The 21,674-nt window shown below is 39.7% G+C and overlaps 1 protein-coding gene across 12 annotated transcripts in view; it reads left to right on the forward strand.

The window, feature by feature from the left end:
• Positions 1 to 21,674, forward strand: part of LOC123757546 (F-BAR domain only protein 2) — a 375,820-nt gene that overhangs the window by 318,377 nt on the left and 35,769 nt on the right. For 7 of the 12 annotated variants that reach the window (XM_069329477.1, XM_069329478.1, XM_069329471.1 and 4 more), the window contains 2 exons: positions 5,166 to 5,368; positions 6,715 to 6,944. In XM_069329477.1, coding sequence (XP_069185578.1) covers positions 5,166 to 5,368; positions 6,715 to 6,944 — 433 coding nt within the window. Of the gene's footprint in view, positions 1 to 5,165; positions 5,369 to 6,714; positions 6,945 to 9,317; positions 9,374 to 21,674 lie in introns of all 12 variants that reach the window. The other 5 variants (XR_011229389.1, XR_011229388.1, XR_011229387.1 and 2 more) reach the window with 1 other exon arrangement.

Below are 21,674 nucleotides of genomic sequence, written 5' to 3' on the forward strand. Positions count from 1 at the left end.
CTGTTTTGATGTTTTGCCTGCTTTCTGGTTGCTTTTCCAGTGGAAGATGTTACAACCCCTTGCTCTCTGTGCCTCTGTGAGGGAGCCAGATTTTGGTTCTGGTCTCCAGTAGGCCAACAAAACTCTTAAAGACTGATTTGACTGAGTATGGCAAGGCATCTCAGAGATTAAACTTAAGGAGAGCCCACCAAGGGGTTCCTCTTCCCAATCAGAAAGGCAGTTATCGGAGACACTAGATCATGGGGTAGCAGGAAAGTGACAGGCAATGGAGTGTGACATTTGCAATAGTACTGTTTTGGATATAAAGCAAAGAAAGATTATAATGGAGTTTGTCAGGTAGGGTAAATATTTAGGGCATCTAAGTGTGAGCATTTGGATGTTGTTGTTCATGTGTTGTTTCTGTGGCATCTTATGGTGGGTGTGCCAGTTTGTGGTCTGTAAATTTCATCTTTAGCGGAAAGAATAGTACAAACCAATGGCATTGTGGACTTGAAGACCAATGCATAATGGCTTTAACTAGTTTTACATGCAGCACAATATATTTAAGCAGAAGATTTCAGGTGAAAGATTTGAGTGCTGTTGTTGCAGCAGTACAACTATTCAAGAGCAAATTGCATGATGTAGGATGGCCAAGAATAAGTTTATATATTTCCAGATCAATAATACAAATGAAACTGAATTGGTTTGTAGAGGTTTATCAACAGAGATTCAGGCAAGTAAATTAGAGACAACTATTCATAGCCATAAAGTTAGTAAAAACAGGTTTCTGCTTTGGTTTGTGCATTTGTAAAGGGCACACACAAGCTAAAAAACATAAATTGTTAGAAACTACCTGAAGGCCCACAAATCATGGAACCAAGTACTGGCAAACCAGGCCAACTGCCCCCACCCCACAGCACTATCAACGGGACGAACAAGGAAAGGGCTGGAGTGAATCCTGGGCCAATTCCTTATGTGCAGAGGGAGCACTGCGCTAACTAGTCGCAGACGAAGCCCCAACAGGGAGTGCATGCAACCCGGCTTAGGACTTCACAGTAGGCTAATCTTGACCAAATTTTAGTGTAGCCCCCACCCAGCCAGAACACCTTGAAAAATGAGAGTGATGCTGTTGAAGACAAAGAAGGTCCCGGATCAGACGACAGGATATAACCACAAATGATGACAACAGGTAAATGCCTCCTCTAGAAACAAGAGGGAAGAGAAAGGAAAGGTGGACAAAAGAGCGAGGACCCACGTCAAATCAAGCAAGAGAGTGAGCATATCTCGCCAACACGTAAGCTGCGCAGAATAGAAAGTGACCACCACCTCTTGCAGAATGGAAGCAAATGGCTTCAGAAGCACTGCTGCCACCAACACGGCCGAAGCCAAAACCCCAGCAAGAGGCAAACGGCTGAGCACCCCGACATCCTCCAAGAGCCATTCAGAATGGCGCTTGAGGAGATTCAGAAATCACACACCAGAACCCAAATGCTCTAGGCCTGAAGGTCATCCGCCACTAACAATACTGACTGAGGGAACATTAGCATGAAGCTGCAGTTCACCAACATCACTGGAAAGAACAGGAGCCAAAAAAAAAAAAAAAAAAAAAAAAGGCATTGAAGGGGCTCAAAGTCAAGACCCCCAAAATGCCTGAAGCACGTTCCCAACCTAATGCCACTCAAGTGTGCGGGTTTGGCAAAAACTGTGCCAAGAAGAGAGAAAATAAAGGGTTGTCTACCAGCCAGAACAGCCCAGAAACCTTATAACACACACAGTAGAATTGAGGAAGACCCGAACTCAAAAGACGTCGGGTCCATTGCCAAGGCATAAACTGGATCACACAGGAGGTAAGAGAACAGGGGGCTCACATGCCTCCAAAGGGGAAAGTAGTGAGGATGGAAACCTCCAGAGGGATCTCCCCTCCCCCCCCCTCCTTGGGAACCTAAAGGTACCTGAAAGCAAACCTAAGGTTAAGCTGCACTCAAATCTAAATCATACAGTAAAGGAGGGTACAAAACCCCCACCCCTGCAGGAGAAGACCCTCTGCAGAAGGCAGAGGGGTCGTGAAGAAGGCCATGAAGAGTCGAATGGGACCCAAGGCCCCATCTCCGACTCCCACCAAGCCCTAGAAGCCACAGACACCAGCCCAGGGGACAGAGCCAACCTCCTCACCCACCACACGGGAAAGACTGATGAAGTCCAAGGAAGAGGCCTTAAAGGAAGGGGCCAGCTGGTAAGAAAGCCCTCAAGCCTCGGAGGGACCAAGAGGATCAACTGCCTCCGCGACCAGTTCTGATGAGGCAACCCCCCAAAGCCACCTGAGCCACATCCCGACCTAAACCCTTCCCTCGACCCTCAAGCTCTCAGATGCTTCAAGATCTGGGTGGAGGGGAAAGGGGAAGAATGGTGAACACCGCCCACTGGAAAAGGAAGAGGTGGCGCTGTAGGAGCGAAGGTCAAATAGACCAGCACCTCCAATTCCAAGTTACTACAACCAACTGGGGCAGCTCTGGAACATCCAGTTGGGCACATCATATCATTCTATCATTATCATTATCATTGTATCTGTATCATTGACAAGTGTAATAGTGAAAATATTGGAAAAAATAATAAAACTAAATGGGCAGAACACCTAGAGAGAAATGATATAATATCAGACAGACAGTATGGTTTTCGATCTGGAAATCCGGTGTATCGAATTTACTCAGTTTCTATAATCGAGCCCCAGAGATTTTACAGGAAAGAGATGGTTGGGTTGACTGCATCTATCTGGACCTAAAAAAGGCTTTCGACAGAGTTCCACATAAGAGGTTGTTCTGGAAACTGGAAAATATTTGAGGGGTGACAGGTAAGCTTCTAACATGGATGAAAGATTTTCTGACTGATAGAAAAATGAGTGCAGTAATCAGGCAATGTATCGGACTGGAGAAATGTCAAGAACTCCCAGAACCCCATCAAGCAGGTCACAAGTGGAGTACCACAGGGTTCAGTTCTTGCACCAGTGATGTTTATTGTCTACATAAATGATCTACCAGTTGGTATACAGAATTATATAAACATGTTTGCTGATGATGCTAAGATAGTAGGAAGGATAAGAAATTTAGATGATTGTCATGCCCTTCAAGAAGACCTGGACAAAATAAGTATATGGAGCAACACTTGGCAAATGGAATATAATGTGAATAAATGCCATGTTATGGAATGTGGAATAGGAGAACATAGACCACACACAATCTATAAATTATGTGAAATATCTTTAAAGAATTCTAATAAAGAAAGAGATCTAGGGGGTGGTTCTAGATAGAAAATTATCACCTGAGTACCACATAAAGAACGTTGTACGAGGAGCCTATGCCACACTTTCTAACTTCAGAATTGCTTTTAAATACATGGATGGAAAAATACTAAAGAAGTTGTTCACAACTTTTGTTAGGCCAAAGCTATAATATGCAGCTGTTGTGTGGTGCCCATATCTTAAGAAGCACATCAACAAAGTGGAAAAGGTGCAAAGACATGCTACTAATTGGCTCTCAGAACTGAAGGGCAAGAGCTACGAGGAGATGTTGGAGGCATTAAATATGCCAAAACTAGAAGACAGAAGAAAAAGAGGTGATATGATCACTACGTACAAAATAGTAACAGGAATTGATAAAATCAATAGGGAAGATTTCCTGAGACCTGGAACTTCAAGAACAAGAGGTCATAGATTTAAACTAACTAAACAAAGATGCAGAAGAAATATAAGAAAATTCACTTTTGCAAACAGAGTGGTAGACGGTTGGAACAAGTTAGGTGAGAAGGTGGTGGAGGCCAAAACCGTCAGTAGCTTCAAAGCATTATATGACAAAGAGTGCTGGGAAGACGGGACACCACGAGCGTAGCTCTCATCCTGTAACTACACTTAAATAATTACATAACCTAGACTGCTATAACCTAGAGAAACGAAGATGAAGAGCGGTCACTGCCTAGGAAGCCAGAACATCATCTAGAGGACTGAAGAGGATAGAGATGTGGAAACACACCTCACACACCTCGTATGCAATTCAAGTCCGATTTCTAATCCAATATATTTACACACCTACGGGGGCCTCGTAGCCTGGTGGATAGCGCGCAGGACTCGTAATTCTGTGGCGCAGGTTCGATTCCCGCACGAGGCAGAAACAAATGGGCAAAGTTTCTTTCACCCTGAATGCCCCTGTTACCTAGCAGGCCTGGTCGAGGACCGGGCCGCGGGGACACTAAAGCCCCGAATTCATCTCAAGATAACCTCAAGATAACCTCAGAGTTGAAGTTGTCACCGACCCAGCAGGCATCGTGTTGAAGGCTGAGTGAATGAACATCGCCTGGTGGTACAGACAATGTGCACCTTTTAACCTTGCATATAGAGAGGGGGATGTTGACGAGTATATCCATTGGACTTCCGAACCTACAGGGGATTTCCAGGGCCTGAAAGTGCGAAGTTAAGCAGGACACCCAGACATTGGTAAGTGACATCGATTTTCTCCAGTAAGTCAACCTAGACTGGGTTTCATGGCTAGGGAAACCTACCTTGGTGTGCTGAAGTGCAGCATGTGGTGATGCTCCACCAGCCTATGACATTCCAAACCGGGGAAGAGAGGGAGGGTGAAAACCACCACAAGCAAGGTGGAGTCTGCAGGTATAGGAAGTAGCCAGCTGTAGTTTGTTATCTCACTGACTTTCTGGGTGCCTTCCCTGATGGTGGCATAGATGAATAATTTACTATATAAATGTCACCACTCTCTGCACCTATATGAGGGGACCAGGTTCTGGCTCTGGGTCTCCAGTACGCCCGAGAACTCCGCAACTGATGGCACCTAGTAGATAACACATGCATCCGAGATGCATGTGTTATCTATCCTATCCTACAATGGGCTCCCTCCAGAATTTTTTTTATTTGTAATGTAGGACAAAAATGCAAGAGATGGACAAGAAGATTGGTTTCAATGTCATGAAGTCATTGATTTTTTTTTTTTAAATACATTATTATATTATAATAAGCAAATATATCAAGTTTATTCCTTGTCACATTATTTTTTGAACATATATTTTGAAATCCCTTGTGAAAATTTGGTGAGTGTAAGTTATCTCTTCCTTTAAAGAAGTTAATTGTGATAGATATGATTTTTGGTTTAATTTAGTAAATAATAATTTATTACTTTAAACAGGTGAGCACCATGAATGGTGCTAATTCATCACCACTACAGTTAGTTTCATATTGGAAGTGTGAAGACAGCCACACTGACTTACGGATAGACTACAAGTACAACCCTCATGCCATTGCCTCGCCATCTCCCTTGTTAAATGTCAATGTATCAGTACCTATGGATGGTATTGTTAAAAATATGCAGTCCAAACCCCCAGGCCAGTGGTAAGTTAAAGGTTATTTACAATTATTAATGGTTTTAATACAATACAAATATTTTAATTTAATAAGAACTAATTAATAAATTAAGAAATTACAAATATTTGAGCAAATAGCATGGGTTTCTATCCGTATCCGTGATTATTTGAAACAAAATATAATTTAAATTCTCTGTTTAGTCTCATTTTTTTAGGGAAGTCTATAGGCATTCCTTACTCTTTACGCTGTAACGTACGAGTGTGACCTCAATTATCCAGACCAATACACAGTTAAATATCCATTAAATATTTTTTCAGTATTTGTTATTTTGGTATTTTAAGATGTGAGTGGTAATAAACCAACATTGAATGTAATGAAATGCCTCTTTCTGGGTGGGCGGGCCTCTGTGGCACTCTGCAGCTATCTGCACAAATAGCTTCTGACAGAAAAATGAGGGCAGTAATCAGAGGCAATATATCAGACTGGGAAAATGTCACTAGTGGAGTAACACATAATTCTGACTTTACACCAGTAATGTTCATTGTCTACATAAATGTCCTACCAGAAGATCAAGAAAAGTAAATAAATCAAGTGAGAAACATTGAAAATAATTCAACAAAGTTATTCCCGTGCGGCAACTTGCCTCATTTTTACCAAAAAAACACTACATCTTCAGGCCACTACAGCTAAACTACAAGAGGTAGAAACTTTTTACTTGCATTTTCGTGCTTCCTGGGTTCTAATTAACAATGCCAAAAGATAAAATATACTGCTTTTGGAACAATATAATTTCGGTGCACCACGAGAATATAATATTAAAAGGTGCACAGTGCAGGGGTTAAGCCAGGGTGAATAGCTACTGATTGGGCACATTTGACAACTGGACAAATACCATGTTCTCCTGTAATTTAGTTGCTGTCACACAACCCCCACAATAGTTGGAAGCCGTCGTCATTATAACTGTTCTAAAAAAGAGCAGCCCAAATAAATTGCATGTAGTACTCATTTCCCTATTTATGAGTGAAATGTATTTAAAATACTGTACTATACTAACCAAAAACAGGTGACATTCAAGCTTTTTTCAAAAACAACTTTGCTCAATTGTGGTGTTCAAATTGCAATTTTCAAAATTAATAATCCCTCTGAAATCTAATTACAAAGCAAAAGGGGTCAAATTTCTTAATTTGGTTCAGTTGATCATCCAGAGGATTACACTTCTCGTTAACTTGGGAATATATTAATATTTTTATTCCTTTACTTCTGTTAAAATGTTACTTGTCAATTCAAGTCCGATTTCTAATCCAATATATTTACACATTTTATATATATTTTCTTTTATTTTTGTCATCGTGAATGTGTTTTCTTGCCACCAGGTTAAAAGACCAGCAGAAAGCAGTATGGAAGCTAACGGAGCTCTCCCAGCACTCCTCTGATGCTGGTGTAGGGTCATTGCGGGCCAAGTTTGAAGTAGCTGCCGGTCCGTCTACTCCAGCTACTGTCTCCGCCCAGTTCAACTGTGAAGGAACCACTATCTCAGGCTTGGAATTTAGCCTTGTTGGCCCAGGGTACAGAGTTTCACTCATTAAGAAGAGGTTTGTTTCAGGTATGTATCACAACCAAGTGTGCTCTGTTTTGCCGTTGATTAAGAAATTTGATTATACAGGTCTTTTATTTATATATATATATATATATATATATATATATATATATATATATATATATATATACTGTATGTATATATATATATATATATATATATATATATATATATATACTGTATGTATATATATATATATATATATATATATATATATATATATACTGTATATATATATATATATATATATATATATATATATATATATATATATATATATATATATATATGTCGTACCTAATAGCCAGAACGCACTTCTCAGCCTACTATTCAAGGCCCGATTTGCCTAATAAGCCAAGTTTTCATGAATTAATGTTTTTTCGTCTACCTAACCTACCTAACCTAACCTAACCTAGCTTTTTTTGGCTACCTAACCTAACCTTACCTATAAATATAGGTTAGGTTAGGTTAGGTAGGGTTGGTTAGGTTCGGTCATATATCTACGTTAATTTTAACTCCAATAAAAAAAAATTGACCTCATACATAGAGAAAAGGGTTGCTTTATCATTTCATAAGAAAAAAATTATAGTAAATATATTAATTCAGGAAAACTTGGCTTATTAGGCAAATCGGGCCTTGAATAGTAGGCTGAGAAGTGAGTTCTGGCTACTAGGTACGACATATATATATATATACTGTATATATATATATATATATATATATATATATATATATATATATATATATATATATACTGTATATATATATATATATATATATATATATATATATATATATATATATATATATATATATATATATATATATATATATATATATATGTCGTACCTAGTAGCCAGAACGCACTTTTATGCCTACTATGCAAGGGCAGATTTGCTAATAAGCCAAGTTTTCCTGAATTAATATATTTTCTCTAATTTTTTTCTTATGAAATGATAAAGCTACCAATTTCATTATGTATGAGGTCATTTTTTTTTATTGGAGTTAAAATTAACGTAGATATATGACCGAACCTAACCAACCCTACCTAACCTAACCTAACCTAACTTATCTTCATAGGTTAGGTTAGGTTAGGTAGCCGAAAAAGTTAGGTTAGGTTAGGTTAGGTAGGTTAGGTAGTCGAAAAACAATTAATTCATGAAAACTTGGCTTATTAGGCAAATCGGGCCTTGCATAGTAGGCTGAGAAGTGCGTTCTGGCTATTAGGTACGACATATATATATATATATATATATATATATATATATATATATATATATATATATATATATATATATATATATATATATATATCTATCGTACCTAGTAGCCAGAACGCACTTCTCTGCCTACTATGCAAGGCCCGATTTGCCTAATAAGCCAAGTTTTCCTGAATCAATATATTTTCTCTAATTTTTTTCTTATGAAATGATAAAGCTACCAATTTCATTATGTATGAGGTCATTTTTTTTTATTGGAGTTAAAATTAACGTAGATATATGACCGAACCTAACCAACCCTACCTAACCTAACCTAACTTATCTTCATAAGTTAGGTTAGGTTAGGTAGCCGAAAAAGTTAGGTTAGGTTAGGTTAGGTAGGTTAGGTAGTCGAAAAACAATTAATTCATGAAAACTTGGCTTATTAGGCAAATCGGGCCTTGCATAGTAGGCTGAGAAGTGCGTTCTGGCTATTAGGTACGACATATATATATATATATATATATATATATATATATATATATATATATATATATATATATATATATATATATATATATATATATATATATATATATCGTACCTAGTAGCCAGAACGCACTTCTCTGCCTACTATGCAAGGCCCGATTTGCCTAATAAGCCAAGTTTTCCTGAATCAATATATTTTCTCTAATTTTTTTCTCATGAAATGATAAAGCTGCCCATTTCATGATGTATGAGGTCAATTTTTTTTAATTGGAGTTAAAATTAACATAGATATATGACCGAACCTAACCAACCCTACCTAACCTAACCTAACCTATCTTTATAGGTTAGGTTAGGTTAGGTAGAAGAAAAAGTTAGGTTAGGTTAGGTTAGGTAGGTTAGGTAGCCGAAAAATAATTAATTCATGAAAACTTGGCTTATTAGGCAAATCGGGCCTTGCATAGTAGGCAGAGAAGTGCGTTCTGGCTACTAGGTACGACATATATATATATATATATATATATAAATATGTAACAATGTCAAATCCAGACAATATCATTGCTCTTGTATTTACCCAATGATTGTAATGTAATTGTATAAGCCACAGATATTGCATATATAATATAAACTAAAATCTTCATGCCCACCAGCACATAATTGGCAGTTAGGAAACTATAAACCATCCTCATTTCAGTCAGTCTGTGGACAGCTCAGAAAACCAAGTAACTAGACTTTGGGATTTGAAAAGAAGTAAGCCTCTCATTTGTTGAAAGTTTTATTTATTCATTCCCATTCAGTCACCACTTAAACCTTTTAATACCAAAAAATCCTTCAGAAGGTGATAGGATTGAATTTTGGAGGATATAAAATATATTTCCTTCATTTTGCTGATAGTTATATATAACTTATAGTCCATGGAAGTACTGTCCTGTGGAAAATACAAGGGGTCACGCCTTCTTGCATTGATGATTCTTCTCTTGCGTCACACTCAAGCTGCACTGCCACTTGGTAGTCTGCTCTGTGTTTCTCCACCTCCACATTGCTCTGTCACAAAGTACTTTTACCTCTTTATATCTTTACATGTGCATTATTTTTTGTGTTGCTTCACTTTTACTTTTTCACTTATGTTCTTAAAGCAGTCCTTATGCTTTTCCTGCATTGTTTATGATAGCCAAGCCAGCATGTAGAATTTGTCGGCAAATATTAAAGGTGCTGCTTTGAGTTACGTGTACTTGTAAATTCAAGTGGAATATCTGGGTCAAATGTAGCATGTGATTACTCCCCTCAAGAATGATAAGTCCCTGAGGTAACAAATAATCAAAGGTATAGAAAAATACCTTAAATTGTAAAAGGAGGTAAAGAAAGCCTCTGATATGTTTATAACTATTAATGAGCTATGCTGTGTTTCAACACACGTCACGGTGTGTTGTGAGTTTGTCACAACGACAATGTCACAACACACATCGTGAATTTCATTTCAGAAAAATAGCATCATCTAAAATGTTAAGTCTGTATTTGCATAAGAAAAACCCAGCATTCAATATAATGAAACATCTTTTTCTGGGTAGGCCTCAGTGTTCCCTGAAGCTATCTCACTGAGATAGCTCCAGGCAAATGAGTCACATCAGATGCAGAGTTCAGCTTGGTCTACTAGGGACCAGAGCCAAAACCTCATCATCTCACAGTGGTGTGACAGTGAGTGATATTACACCATCACAGTGGGAAAGGATCCAAAAATTCAGTGAAACACTACATACAACTGGAGGTATAACAAATACAGTACCCAAGTATTAAAATTGGCAAACAACTCTGCAAACATTTCTCACAGAACAAGAGAAACACTAAAAATTACCACAAAATTCAGTGTACCGAATGCTACCATCCCGGTTGCCTATCTTCCATATGCAAGCCTCTTATTCAGTTTTGGAGCTGATGAACAAACCATCTAACCTGGTAGGGAAGAAGGGAGTCAGGGAGCCACTGGGGTTCATCCAGGTATTTCACTACATTTAAAGCTGGGTTTTTGCAGGAGCCCCTGGGGGGGCTCTGAAGCTAATTAACCACAGAGAATAAAAATGCAAATTACCAGGGAGGAGAGGTGGCATGTACTAGGATGAAAAAGAAAATCCAGACCAGGAGACACAACCCATGGCAAAACATGACGAACTGGGACCAAGGATATTAATTAAGTTAACCAATACATGGCAACCGAAACCTGTTAGAATACCAAAATCCTTGATCCCGAATGTCAGCCCAGAACATGTGAAGGAAACTGTAGCCAACCTAGCATACTCTTGAGCATCATAGGCATGAGGGTAGACTGTAGGCTGGCTAGATTTGATGACACTGCTGACTACCTGGGAAATAAGAGCCTAGGAACAGGGTACCAAGGAAACAGGGTAAACCAACATGGCATCCACTGAGGCAGAATTGGTGACTTGCAGATAGTGGCAAAGAGCTCCCACTAGACACAAGTGATGATTCCGGGCTGTACCAACCAACATATCACCAACATATCACCAACATACTTCTCTGAAAGCTAGCCAACTTATTTTTCCCCAAGAAAGAAGGCTGTTACCGAACAAGTGACCCACGAAGGCCAAAGGAACAATACCTCCGTCTCTTGAGAAGAAAGAGCCTGAATCTTTTCAACTCTTCAGCTGGAGGCAAGAGCTAAGAAAAACACAGTTTTAACCCTCAAACCGCGCATATCATATATAAATGATATCAGTGACAAAACCGAAACCGCGCACAACATTTATATATGATTTCGTGTCTAGCGCTATAATTTAAACTCCCCGCCTGGGATAGGAGCAGCTATAGTACAGCCACGACCGATAGTTGCCAGATGCCACCTAAAAAAAAATCCAGGCCAACATTCTTGGGTGTGAGAGCGTCAGTATTGAGCAAGCCACCAAGGCTGGCGCACGCAGCACGAGCTCACAGCACCGCTATTCCGCTTGTGACCACAGCATCGCCTACAAATACCATAATATATATGATACTGCTATTATTTAGCAGTGAGAGTATTACTGAAGCCCCCTGACTGTGATAAAACTGACCAGGATTCTGATAATAGCAGGATTGTGCTGATATTTAGCGCTGTGCTCCATGGAGGGAGGCGTAAGGCTGTGCGAGGGAGGGTTGTGGCGTCGTCTTCTGACTGTGTGTGGCCACCATTTATTGACTGCACTCACCATACCAGCTTAGTGGTTCGATATGGTGAACACAAATGTAGATACTTATATATAACGTGTGTATATAGGGTATAAACAGCAAGAGGAGTAGGTTGGGAGCCGCCATTTTGGTGAGGGCGGTGGCGTCGTCTGCACGACTTATCATGTTGTTTACTGGTGACCACAATAGTCTTTGGGCACCATACCAGCTTATTTGTTCAGGTATGGTGAATAAAACAGGTAGATACTTATATATAATATGTGTATATAGCGTAATAACACCACAAACAGTATAGTTGAAGGACAAATATTAGTGCGTCTGGCCTTGAGGGCGGCCGCCGATCAGCTGACTGTGTGAGTAGCTACGTCTTTGTGGCCTTTACTCACCATACAAGCTTAGATGCACAGTTATGGTGAACAAAACATGTAAATACGTATATATAACATCTGTGTATAGTGAATAAATACAGAAAGAGTATTGTAGGAGGTGAATGAGGGTGAGTGAGGTGGTGTTGAGGGAGTGAGTGGCTCGCTGGTGTTTGGCGGTCACTCCTCGTTGCTTTTTGACTCACAAGACCAACTTAGTAGTTCGTTATGGTGTACAAAACATGCAAATACTTATATATAACCTGTGTATATAGTGTAACAACAGCAAAACTATTTGTTTAATGTTTTATGAACATAATAATTGAATCACTAATATGCACACCATAATTTTGAGTACAGCGATGGTTCACACATTTTATAATATAAATATACCACAATTCACTGTATGGAATAATATTACTGCAAAAAAACTAAGAAAATATCAATCAGAGACATTGAAATAATTAGGTAATAATATATTTGTGGCAACTGCCGTCTGACAGCTCGGGCGGAGTAGACCTCATCTGGCGAAGGCTCTGCCAACGCCCCTTTTTTGCCACACTTCCCTACCCTATTGGGGCTAAAATATGCCACCTACAATTTTTTTGTTATTTTTTCCGTGATCAGGGAACAAAAATGAACACTTCTATAAGACGAAAGAATTTTTTGGAATTTTTTTTTTTGTTGCGCCTGTGGGTGTGAATTCCATTTGGGCCCCTAGCGGTTTGAGGGTTAAGAAAGATCTCCCAAGTCGAAGGGGAACCATAAAACAATGCGAGAAGAAGACCAATACTTGGTCAAGAGAAAAGCCAGACCAATACTTGGTCAAGAGACATTCCAGACCAACACTTGGTCAAGAGACTAGGATGGCTCAGAAGGAGCTCGAGCTGACGAGAGGTGAAAAATGCATGAGACAACTTGTAGAATATTGCCAAGGAAGAATTGATGCTGAACACAAGCAACAGCAACATTCGTACGAGTGAAAGTTCATACACTGAGGATGACAAATAAATTTATGAAATCCTAAAAAAGCAGTATGAGCACATGTTTAGCACTCCAATAAACAGCATGAAAGTGGAAGATCCAAACAACTTCTTTATGCGTGATATCCAAATCCCTGTAAATATAACTAATATCGACACGAGCGTGGCAGATTTTGAAAGAGAAATTGACAACATTCCCATGCACTCAGCCTCGGGGTCTAGACTCGTGGAATTCAATATTTATAAAGAAATGCAAAGTGCCAGTAGCACAGGCACTCAGTATAGTGTGGAGTAAGAGCTTGGACATGGGGGAGAAGCCAGATGCGCTTAATCAGCAGACATAGCCCCTCTACACAAGGGAGGAAGCAAAGCATTGGCAAAATATTATAGATCAGTTGCACTAACATCCCACTTAATAAAAGTATTTGAGAGAGTGATGAAGAGTCAGGTCACCAATTTCATGGAGACCAATGACCTTCACAACCCAGGGCCAACATGGATTTAGAGTGGGAAGATCATGCCTCTCACAGCTACTTGACCACTAGGACAAAATCACTAAGGCATTGGAAGAAAAACAAAATGCAGATGTGGTATACACGGACTTCACAAAGGCATTTGATAAATGTGACCATGGAGTGATAGCACACAAAATGAGGTCAGTTGGTATAACTGATAAAGTATGATGGTGAATACTCAGTTTTCTGTCGAACAGAACACAAAGAGTAAAAGTCAACCGTATATAATCTAGTTCAAGCGCAATTAAAAGCTCTGTACCTTGGGGTACATTTCTTGCACCACTGCTTATCCTTATTCTCATATCAGATATAGACAGTTTCGTATCATTCTTTGCAGATGATGCAAAAATCAGTATGAAAATGACCTCTGTTGAAGACATTGAAAAACTACAAGCAGAGGTTAATAAAGTTTTTGACTTGGTAAGAAGAAACTAACATAATGTTTAACAGTGATAGATTCCAGGCACTCAGGTATGATAAAAATGAGGACATTAATCTCTGCACTGCGCAACATGCCTTGAGGCTCTCGACGGGTGGTCCGCAACGTACCTCAGGGATCTTATTAAGTATAGCGTATGTTTCAAAACTCCCGCGGCTACATGGGGTTCACATCAGCTTCCTCAGGGCTCTTGTAAACAGACACCATTTAAAAAAAAATCGTGGGCAACATTACCGGGTGTGAGAGCCTCAGTACTGAGTGATCAACCAAGGCTATCGTACACAGCATGAGCTAACAGCACTGCTGTTCTCCTTGTGACCACACCATCGCCTTATAATGTCAAAATATGTAACTGGCATTATTTAGCCATGATAGTATTACAGAAGAGCCTGACTGTGATAAAGACTGTGTACAATGTTCAGATATCAGTGAATCAATGCTGTTCACAATGTTCACAGCGCTAGCCACAGCACCACAGCATTATTTTGTCCATCTAGGAATCTTCAAACGACTTCTTATGTTCCTTTACAAAGTAAACTTGTGGTAAATTGTTAATTTACAGGATTTAGTGACCAAGATTGTGATAAAAGCAGGATTGTGGTGATAATTAGTGCTGTGCATAGTACTGTGGGAAGAGGAATTTTGGTGAGGAGGGAGGGAATCGAGGTAGCATCACTGTGTATGTGGTTCGCTATGATGAACACAAATGTGGATACTTATATATAACGTGTGTGTATATAGTGTAATAACAGCAACAGAAATATGTTGAGAGGACCCATTTTGGTGAGGGAAGTGGCGTTGTACTCGTAGCATCGTCTGCTGTGTGACTTGTCATGCAGTGTATGGTGGCCACTGTGCTCTTTGGACACAATACCAGCTTTGTTGTATAGGTTTGGTGAATAAAACATGTACATACTTAAACATATCGTGTGTAAATAGTGTAATAAAAACAATAACAGTATAGTGGGAGGAGGAATGTTGGCGAGTAAGGTGTTGGAGGAGTGAGGGAGGGCTAGCTGAGTGTGGCAACTCACTCTTGTTTTTTTGGGCTCACCATACCAACTTAGTGGTTCGTTATGGTAAACACATGTAGATGGGTATATACAATGTGTGTATATATAGTGTAATAACAGCAAAACCACTGTTTGATTGATCGTAGAATATAATATATATGTCACATATATGAGCTCCATAATATTGAGTATAGCAATGTTCCACACTTTGAACTATATAAATTCCATAAATTACACACTTTTGAATAATATTACAGCAAAAAAAAGCAGAGAAGAAATGAATGAGAAACATCAAAATAATTGTGAAACATTATATTCGCGGCAACGGCCGCCCCTCGGGGTGGCGGGGCCGACTGACCCCGAGCGCTTCATTGCTCAGCGCCCATAATATGCTCAACTTCCCAGCTCCATCATGGCTAAAGTATGTCACATACATTTTTTTTTTTAAGTTTCCTGTGATCAGAGTCTGTGTTTTAATTTAACAATATTTGAAGAGAAAATAATTTTTGGGAAAGAATTTATTTTCTGCACACCAGGGGCTTGTCATATTTTAATGCAGAGCAGTGCAGTTGTTAAACATAATAGAGGGTACAAAACACAATCAGATTTGCCCATAGTAGGAAAGCAGCATGTAAAGGATTTGGGAATAATGATGTCTGACGACCTAATGTTCAGGGAGCATAACCAAGCAAATATTGCGTCAGCAAGAAAAATGATAGGATGGATTATGAGAACTTTCAAATCCAGGAATTCCATCACAATGGTTGTACAGTACTCTTCAAATCACTTGTGCTGTCCCATCTTGAGTACTGCTCAGTACTCACTTCCCCCCTTCAGAGCAGGAGAAATTGCCAAAATAGAGGGAATTCAGAGAACATATACAGCATACATTGACGCGATAAAGCACCTAAATTATTTGGATCGTCTCAAAGCTCTCCAAATGTACTCGCTCGAAAGGAGACGAATGAGATATAAAGTAATATACACGTGGAAAATACTGGAGGGCCAAGTCCCAAATCTACACAGTAAAATAATAACTTACTGGAGTAAATGATATGGAAGAGAAAGCAGAATAGAACCAGGGAAGAGCAGGGGTGCCATAAGCACAATCCGAGAACATCAGAGGTCCACAGTTCAACACCCTCCCAGCGAGTATAAGAAATATTGGCGGAACAACCGTGGACATCTTCAAGAGAAAACTAGATAGTTTTCTTCAAGAAGTGCCAGACCAACTGGGCTGTGGTGGATATGTGGGCCTGCGGGCTGCTCCAAGCAACAGCCTGTTGGACCAAGTTTTCACAAGTCAAGTCTGGCCTTGGGCTGGGCTTGGGGAGTAAAAGAACTCCCAGAACCCCATCAAGCAGGTAACTATAGAATTCCCACAACAATATAAACAAATGATCAAAATTTCTTGAAACTAAAACCAGCTCGTTCTCCTTACCTTCTCCCTTGTTTGGAGGGGGGGGGGGTAGCCAGGGACCAGCCAGTTGTTCAACCCTCAGTTTGACGATGATATAGTGTGTCAGGTGCCCTCTGTTGCTCTGGCCCCAGTGTGCTTTCTTTTGGTGTTTAGCCTTATTGACTGTTCTTTGTATAACACCTGCTCTTATTGTAACCCCTTCCTGATACCACTGTAACACTGTAGGTTTACACACTTGTGCTCTTAAGTATATTTCCTTAAAACAGTCTAAACAATATTTACAGTCGAGTGTAACCTGGTACTATTAATCTTGCACAGAACCAATGCTATGTTACAGGAAATGCTTAATCTCAATTCAAAGGAGAAACACATGCTGCCACCACCCCATTACATTCGTTACTACAATAAGAACATAAGAACACAGGTAACTGCAGAAGGCCTATTGGCCCATACGAGGCAGCTCCTATCTATAACCACCCAATCCCACTCATAAGAACATAAGAACAAGGGTAACTGCGGAAAGCCTATTGGCCCATACGAGGCAGCTCCTATCTATAACCACCCAATCCCACTCATATACTTGTCCAACCCGCGCTTGAAACAATCGAGGGACCCCACATCCACCACGTTACGCGGCAATTGGTTCCACAAATCAACAACCCTGTTACTGAACCAGTATTTACCCAAGTCTGTCCTAAATCTAAACTTATCCAATCTACACCCACCGTTTCGTGTTCTGTCTTGTGTTGATACTTTCACCACTCTATCAACATCCCCCCTGTTATGTCCATTCATCCACCCGCAAACCTCTATCATGTCACCCCTAACTCTTGGTATTGGTATTGATACACCCTAATGGTATTGATAATTACTAATTAGTGGAATGCCAGTGGTTCATGGGGGAAAACCACCGTGCCCCATTGACTTTAATTACTACTGAGAGATTTCTTCTTTTGATGTAATCACTTACTGACAGTTATGTAAAACAATTTAATACTAGAGAGTTTCGGGAGGCTTACACAAGGAGGTTCAATGTCCTTAAAGACTTGAAGACACACACGGGAGATGACAATGGAGGCAAAACCAGCGACACATAAAGAAGGAAATTTAACATGATTTTATTTAACCGCTGTGATGCGTCGAGTTTATTGTGAAATTCTTCCTATACGCATGAAATCAAGTGTTCCCAAAAAATTATTTTTCCTTCATAAAATGATAAATTCCCTTCCCTGAACATGTCTATGTAAAAATAAATACCAGATTCCACTTTGGCTGTGGGGATGTGGACAAGGAACACTGTGACGTCATCAGGGGCTGGTTGCCTGTGCGTGACACGCCCAGACACGGTTGCGCGGGCCATTCAAGCACCAGGTGTTGCCACAAATATATTTTCAATTATTTGTTCTATATATTTCCACTGTGGTTTTATTTGTTTTTTATCATATATGATACATATTTGTGTCCTTTACAATATGTATACAGTATAACGTTCAGAGTGTTCCATGGCACTGTGATACATGTGTCAGTAATGTGTCCACAATAAATGTTTATTGTCGCAATATTACTTGTTAAAAATTCACTAAAATTACAATATGTACAGTTTCACGCACTATTTACACAGTAACACACTGTATTACACACTCAGTACTTCGGAAGTGAGTAATAATCAATGAAGTAGTCCATGGTACACAGCTCAACATCGCTCTTGTTTTACCAGGTACAGATAAATTTTCGCTTCCAGTTTCTTCATTCTGTGTGCTTGCAAATAACGCACTCGCATACACCCTTGGCTTCAGTACTTGTAGGTTGTAACTATACCATACTTGTATGGTTTACGATCTGGAAGATCCTGTGTATTGAATTTACACAGTTTCTATGATCGAGCCACAGAGATATTACAGGAAAGAGATGGTTGGGTTGACTGCATCTATCTGGACCTAAAAAAGGCTTTCGACAGAGTTCCACATAAGAGGTTGTTCTGGTAACTGGAAAATATTGGAGGGGTGACAGGTAAGCTTCTAACGTGGATGAAAAATTTTCTAACTGATAGAAAAATGAGGGCAGTAATCAGAGGCAATGCATCGGACTGGAGAAATGTCCCAAGTGGAGTACCACAGGGTTCAGTTCTTGCACCAGTGATGTTTATTGTCTATATAAATTATCTACCAGTTGGTATACAGAATTATATGAACATGTTTGCTGATGATGCTAAGATAAGAGGAAGGATAAAAAATTTAGATGATTGTCATGCCCTTCAAGAAGACCTGGACAAAATAAGTATATGGAGCACCACTTGGCAAATGGAATTTAATGTTAATAAATGCCATGTTATGGGATGTGGAATAGATCATCATAGACCCCACACAACCTATATATTATGTAAAAAATCTTTAAAGAATTCTGGTAAAGAAAGAGATCTTCTTGAGATCTTGAGATGATTTCGGGGCTTTTAGTGTCCCCGCGGCCTGGTCCTCGACCAGGCCTCCACCATCCCCAGGAAGCAGCCCGTGACAGCTGACTAACACCCAGGTACCTATTTTACTGCTAGGTAACAGGGGCATAGGGTGAAAGAAACTCTGCCCATTGTTTCTCGCCGGCGCCTAGGATCGAACCCAGGACGACAGGATCACAAGTCCAGTGTGCTGTCCGCTCGGCCAACCGGCTCCCTTTCCGACCGGATCTAGGGGTGGTTCTAGATAGAAAACTATCACCTGAGGACCACATAAAGAATATTGTGCAAGGAGCCTATGCTACGCTTTCTAACTTCAGAATTGCTTTTAAATACATGGATGGCGATATACTAAAGAAATTGTTCACAACTTTTGTTAGGCCAGAGCTAGAATATGCAGCTGTTGTATGGTGCCCATATCTTAAGAAGCACATCAACAAACTGGAAAAGGTGAAAAGGAAGAGGCCAAACTGGTACACCTTTAACCCACTGCACAAAAGTTATGCCAGTTGCTGTAAGGCTTCTTTGCTGGCTAGGGTTCGAATCTCCTGGTGGGAAAGTGTTCTAAAGTTGTATAACTTCTCTTGCGTGTTTAGGCAAGTTGTGCATTTTATATATATATATATATATATATATATATATATATATATATATATATATATATATATATATATATATATATATATATATATATATATATATATATATATATATATATATATATATATATTTATATATATATATATATATATATATATATATTAGTATATTTTGGTAGCAGTCTTTCCTGTAGACATATATTATTAAATATGACCGAAAAAGTAAGATTAATAATTCTAACACGAATTTTCTCAATCTTTCGTACATTACGCTTCACTGTTGGAGGTAAATCAAAAATCACTTCTCCAAAATTCATTTTTATTTCTAGTCTGACGCGACACGGGCGCGTTTCGTAAAACTTATTACATTTTCAAAGACTTCACAAATACACAACTGATTAGAACTTGCGTTTCTCTGATTTTATATCTACATTTGAGTGAGGTGGGAAGGGTGATGTGGCATTAACACAAGACAGAACAATAGGGGATATTAATAGGGTATTAAAAGTATCAACTCAAGACAGAACAGAAACAATGGGTATTGAATAGAAGTGTTTGTAGAAAGCCTATTGGTCCATATTTCTTGATGCTTCTATATTGGAGCGGAGTCTTGAGGTGGGTAGAATATAGCTGTGCAATAATTGGCTGTTGATTGCTGGTGTTGACTTCTTGATGTGTAGTGCCTCGCAAACGTCAAGCCGCCTGCTATCGCTGTATCTATCGATGATTTCTGTGTTGTTTACTAGGATTTCTCTGGCGATGGTTTGGTTATGGGAAGAGATTATATGTTCCTTAATGGAGCCCTGTTGCTTATGCATCGTTAAACGCCTAGAAAGAGATGTTGTTGTCTTGCCTATATACTGGGTTTTTTGGAGCTTACAGTCCCCAAGTGGACATTTGAAGGCATAGACGACGTTAGTCTCTTTTAAAGCGTTCTGTTTTGTGTCTGGAGAGTTTCTCATGAGTAGGCTGGCCGTTTTTCTGGTTTTATAGTAAATCGTCAGTTGTATCCTCTGATTTTTGTCTGTAAGGATAACGTTTCTATTAACAATATCTTTCAGGACCCTTTCCTCCGTTTTATGAGCTGTGGAAAAGAAGTTCCTGTAAAATAGTCTAATAGGGGGTATAGGTGTTGTGTTATTTGTCTCTTCGGAGGTTGCATGGCTTTTCACTTTCCTTCTTATGATGTCTTCGATGAAACCATTGGAGAAGCCGTTATTGACTAGGACCTGCCTTACCCTACAGAGTTCTTCGTCGACTTGCTTCCATTCTGAGCTGTGGCTGAGAGCACGGTCGACGTATGCGTTAACAACACTCCTCTTGTACCTGTCAGGGCAGTCGCTGTTGGCATTTAGGCACATTCCTATGTTTGTTTCCTTAGTGTAGACTGCAGTGTGGAAACCTCCGCCCTTTTCCATGACTGTTACATCTAGAAAAGGCAGCTTCCCATCCTTTTCCGTCTCGTAAGTGAAACGCAGCACGGAACTCTGCTCAAATGCCTCCTTCAGCTCCTGCAGATGTCTGACATCAGGTACCTGTGTAAAAATGTCGTCAACATACCTGCAGTATATGGCCGGTTTCAAGTTCATGTCGACTAAGACTTTTTGCTCGATGGTACCCATGTAGAAGTTTGCAAACAGGACACCTAGGGGAGAACCCATGGCGACCCCATCTACTTGCTTATACATGTGCCCATCCGGGCTCAAGAAGGGTGCCTCTTTAGTACAAGCTTGGAGTAGTTTCCTCAGAATACTTTCTGGCATGTCAAGAGGAGTACAGGCTTGAAACATGAACATCATGAACTTGAAACCGGCCATATACTGCAGGTATGTTGACGACATTTTTACACAGGTACCTGATGTCAGACATCTGCAGGAGCTGAAGGAGGCATTTGTGCAGAGTTCCGTGCTGCGTTTCACTTACGAGACGGAAAAGGATGGGAAGCTGCCTTTTCTAGATGTAACAGTCATGGAAAAGGGCGGAGGTTTCCACACTGCAGTCTACACTAAGGAAACAAACATAGGAATGTGCCTAAATGCCAACAGCGACTGCCCTGACAGGTACAAGAGGAGTGTTGTTAACGCATACGTC

This window comes from Procambarus clarkii, chromosome 22 (genome assembly GCF_040958095.1).
Source record: "Procambarus clarkii isolate CNS0578487 chromosome 22, FALCON_Pclarkii_2.0, whole genome shotgun sequence".
NCBI classification, from domain to species: Eukaryota; Metazoa; Arthropoda; class Malacostraca; order Decapoda; family Cambaridae; genus Procambarus; species Procambarus clarkii.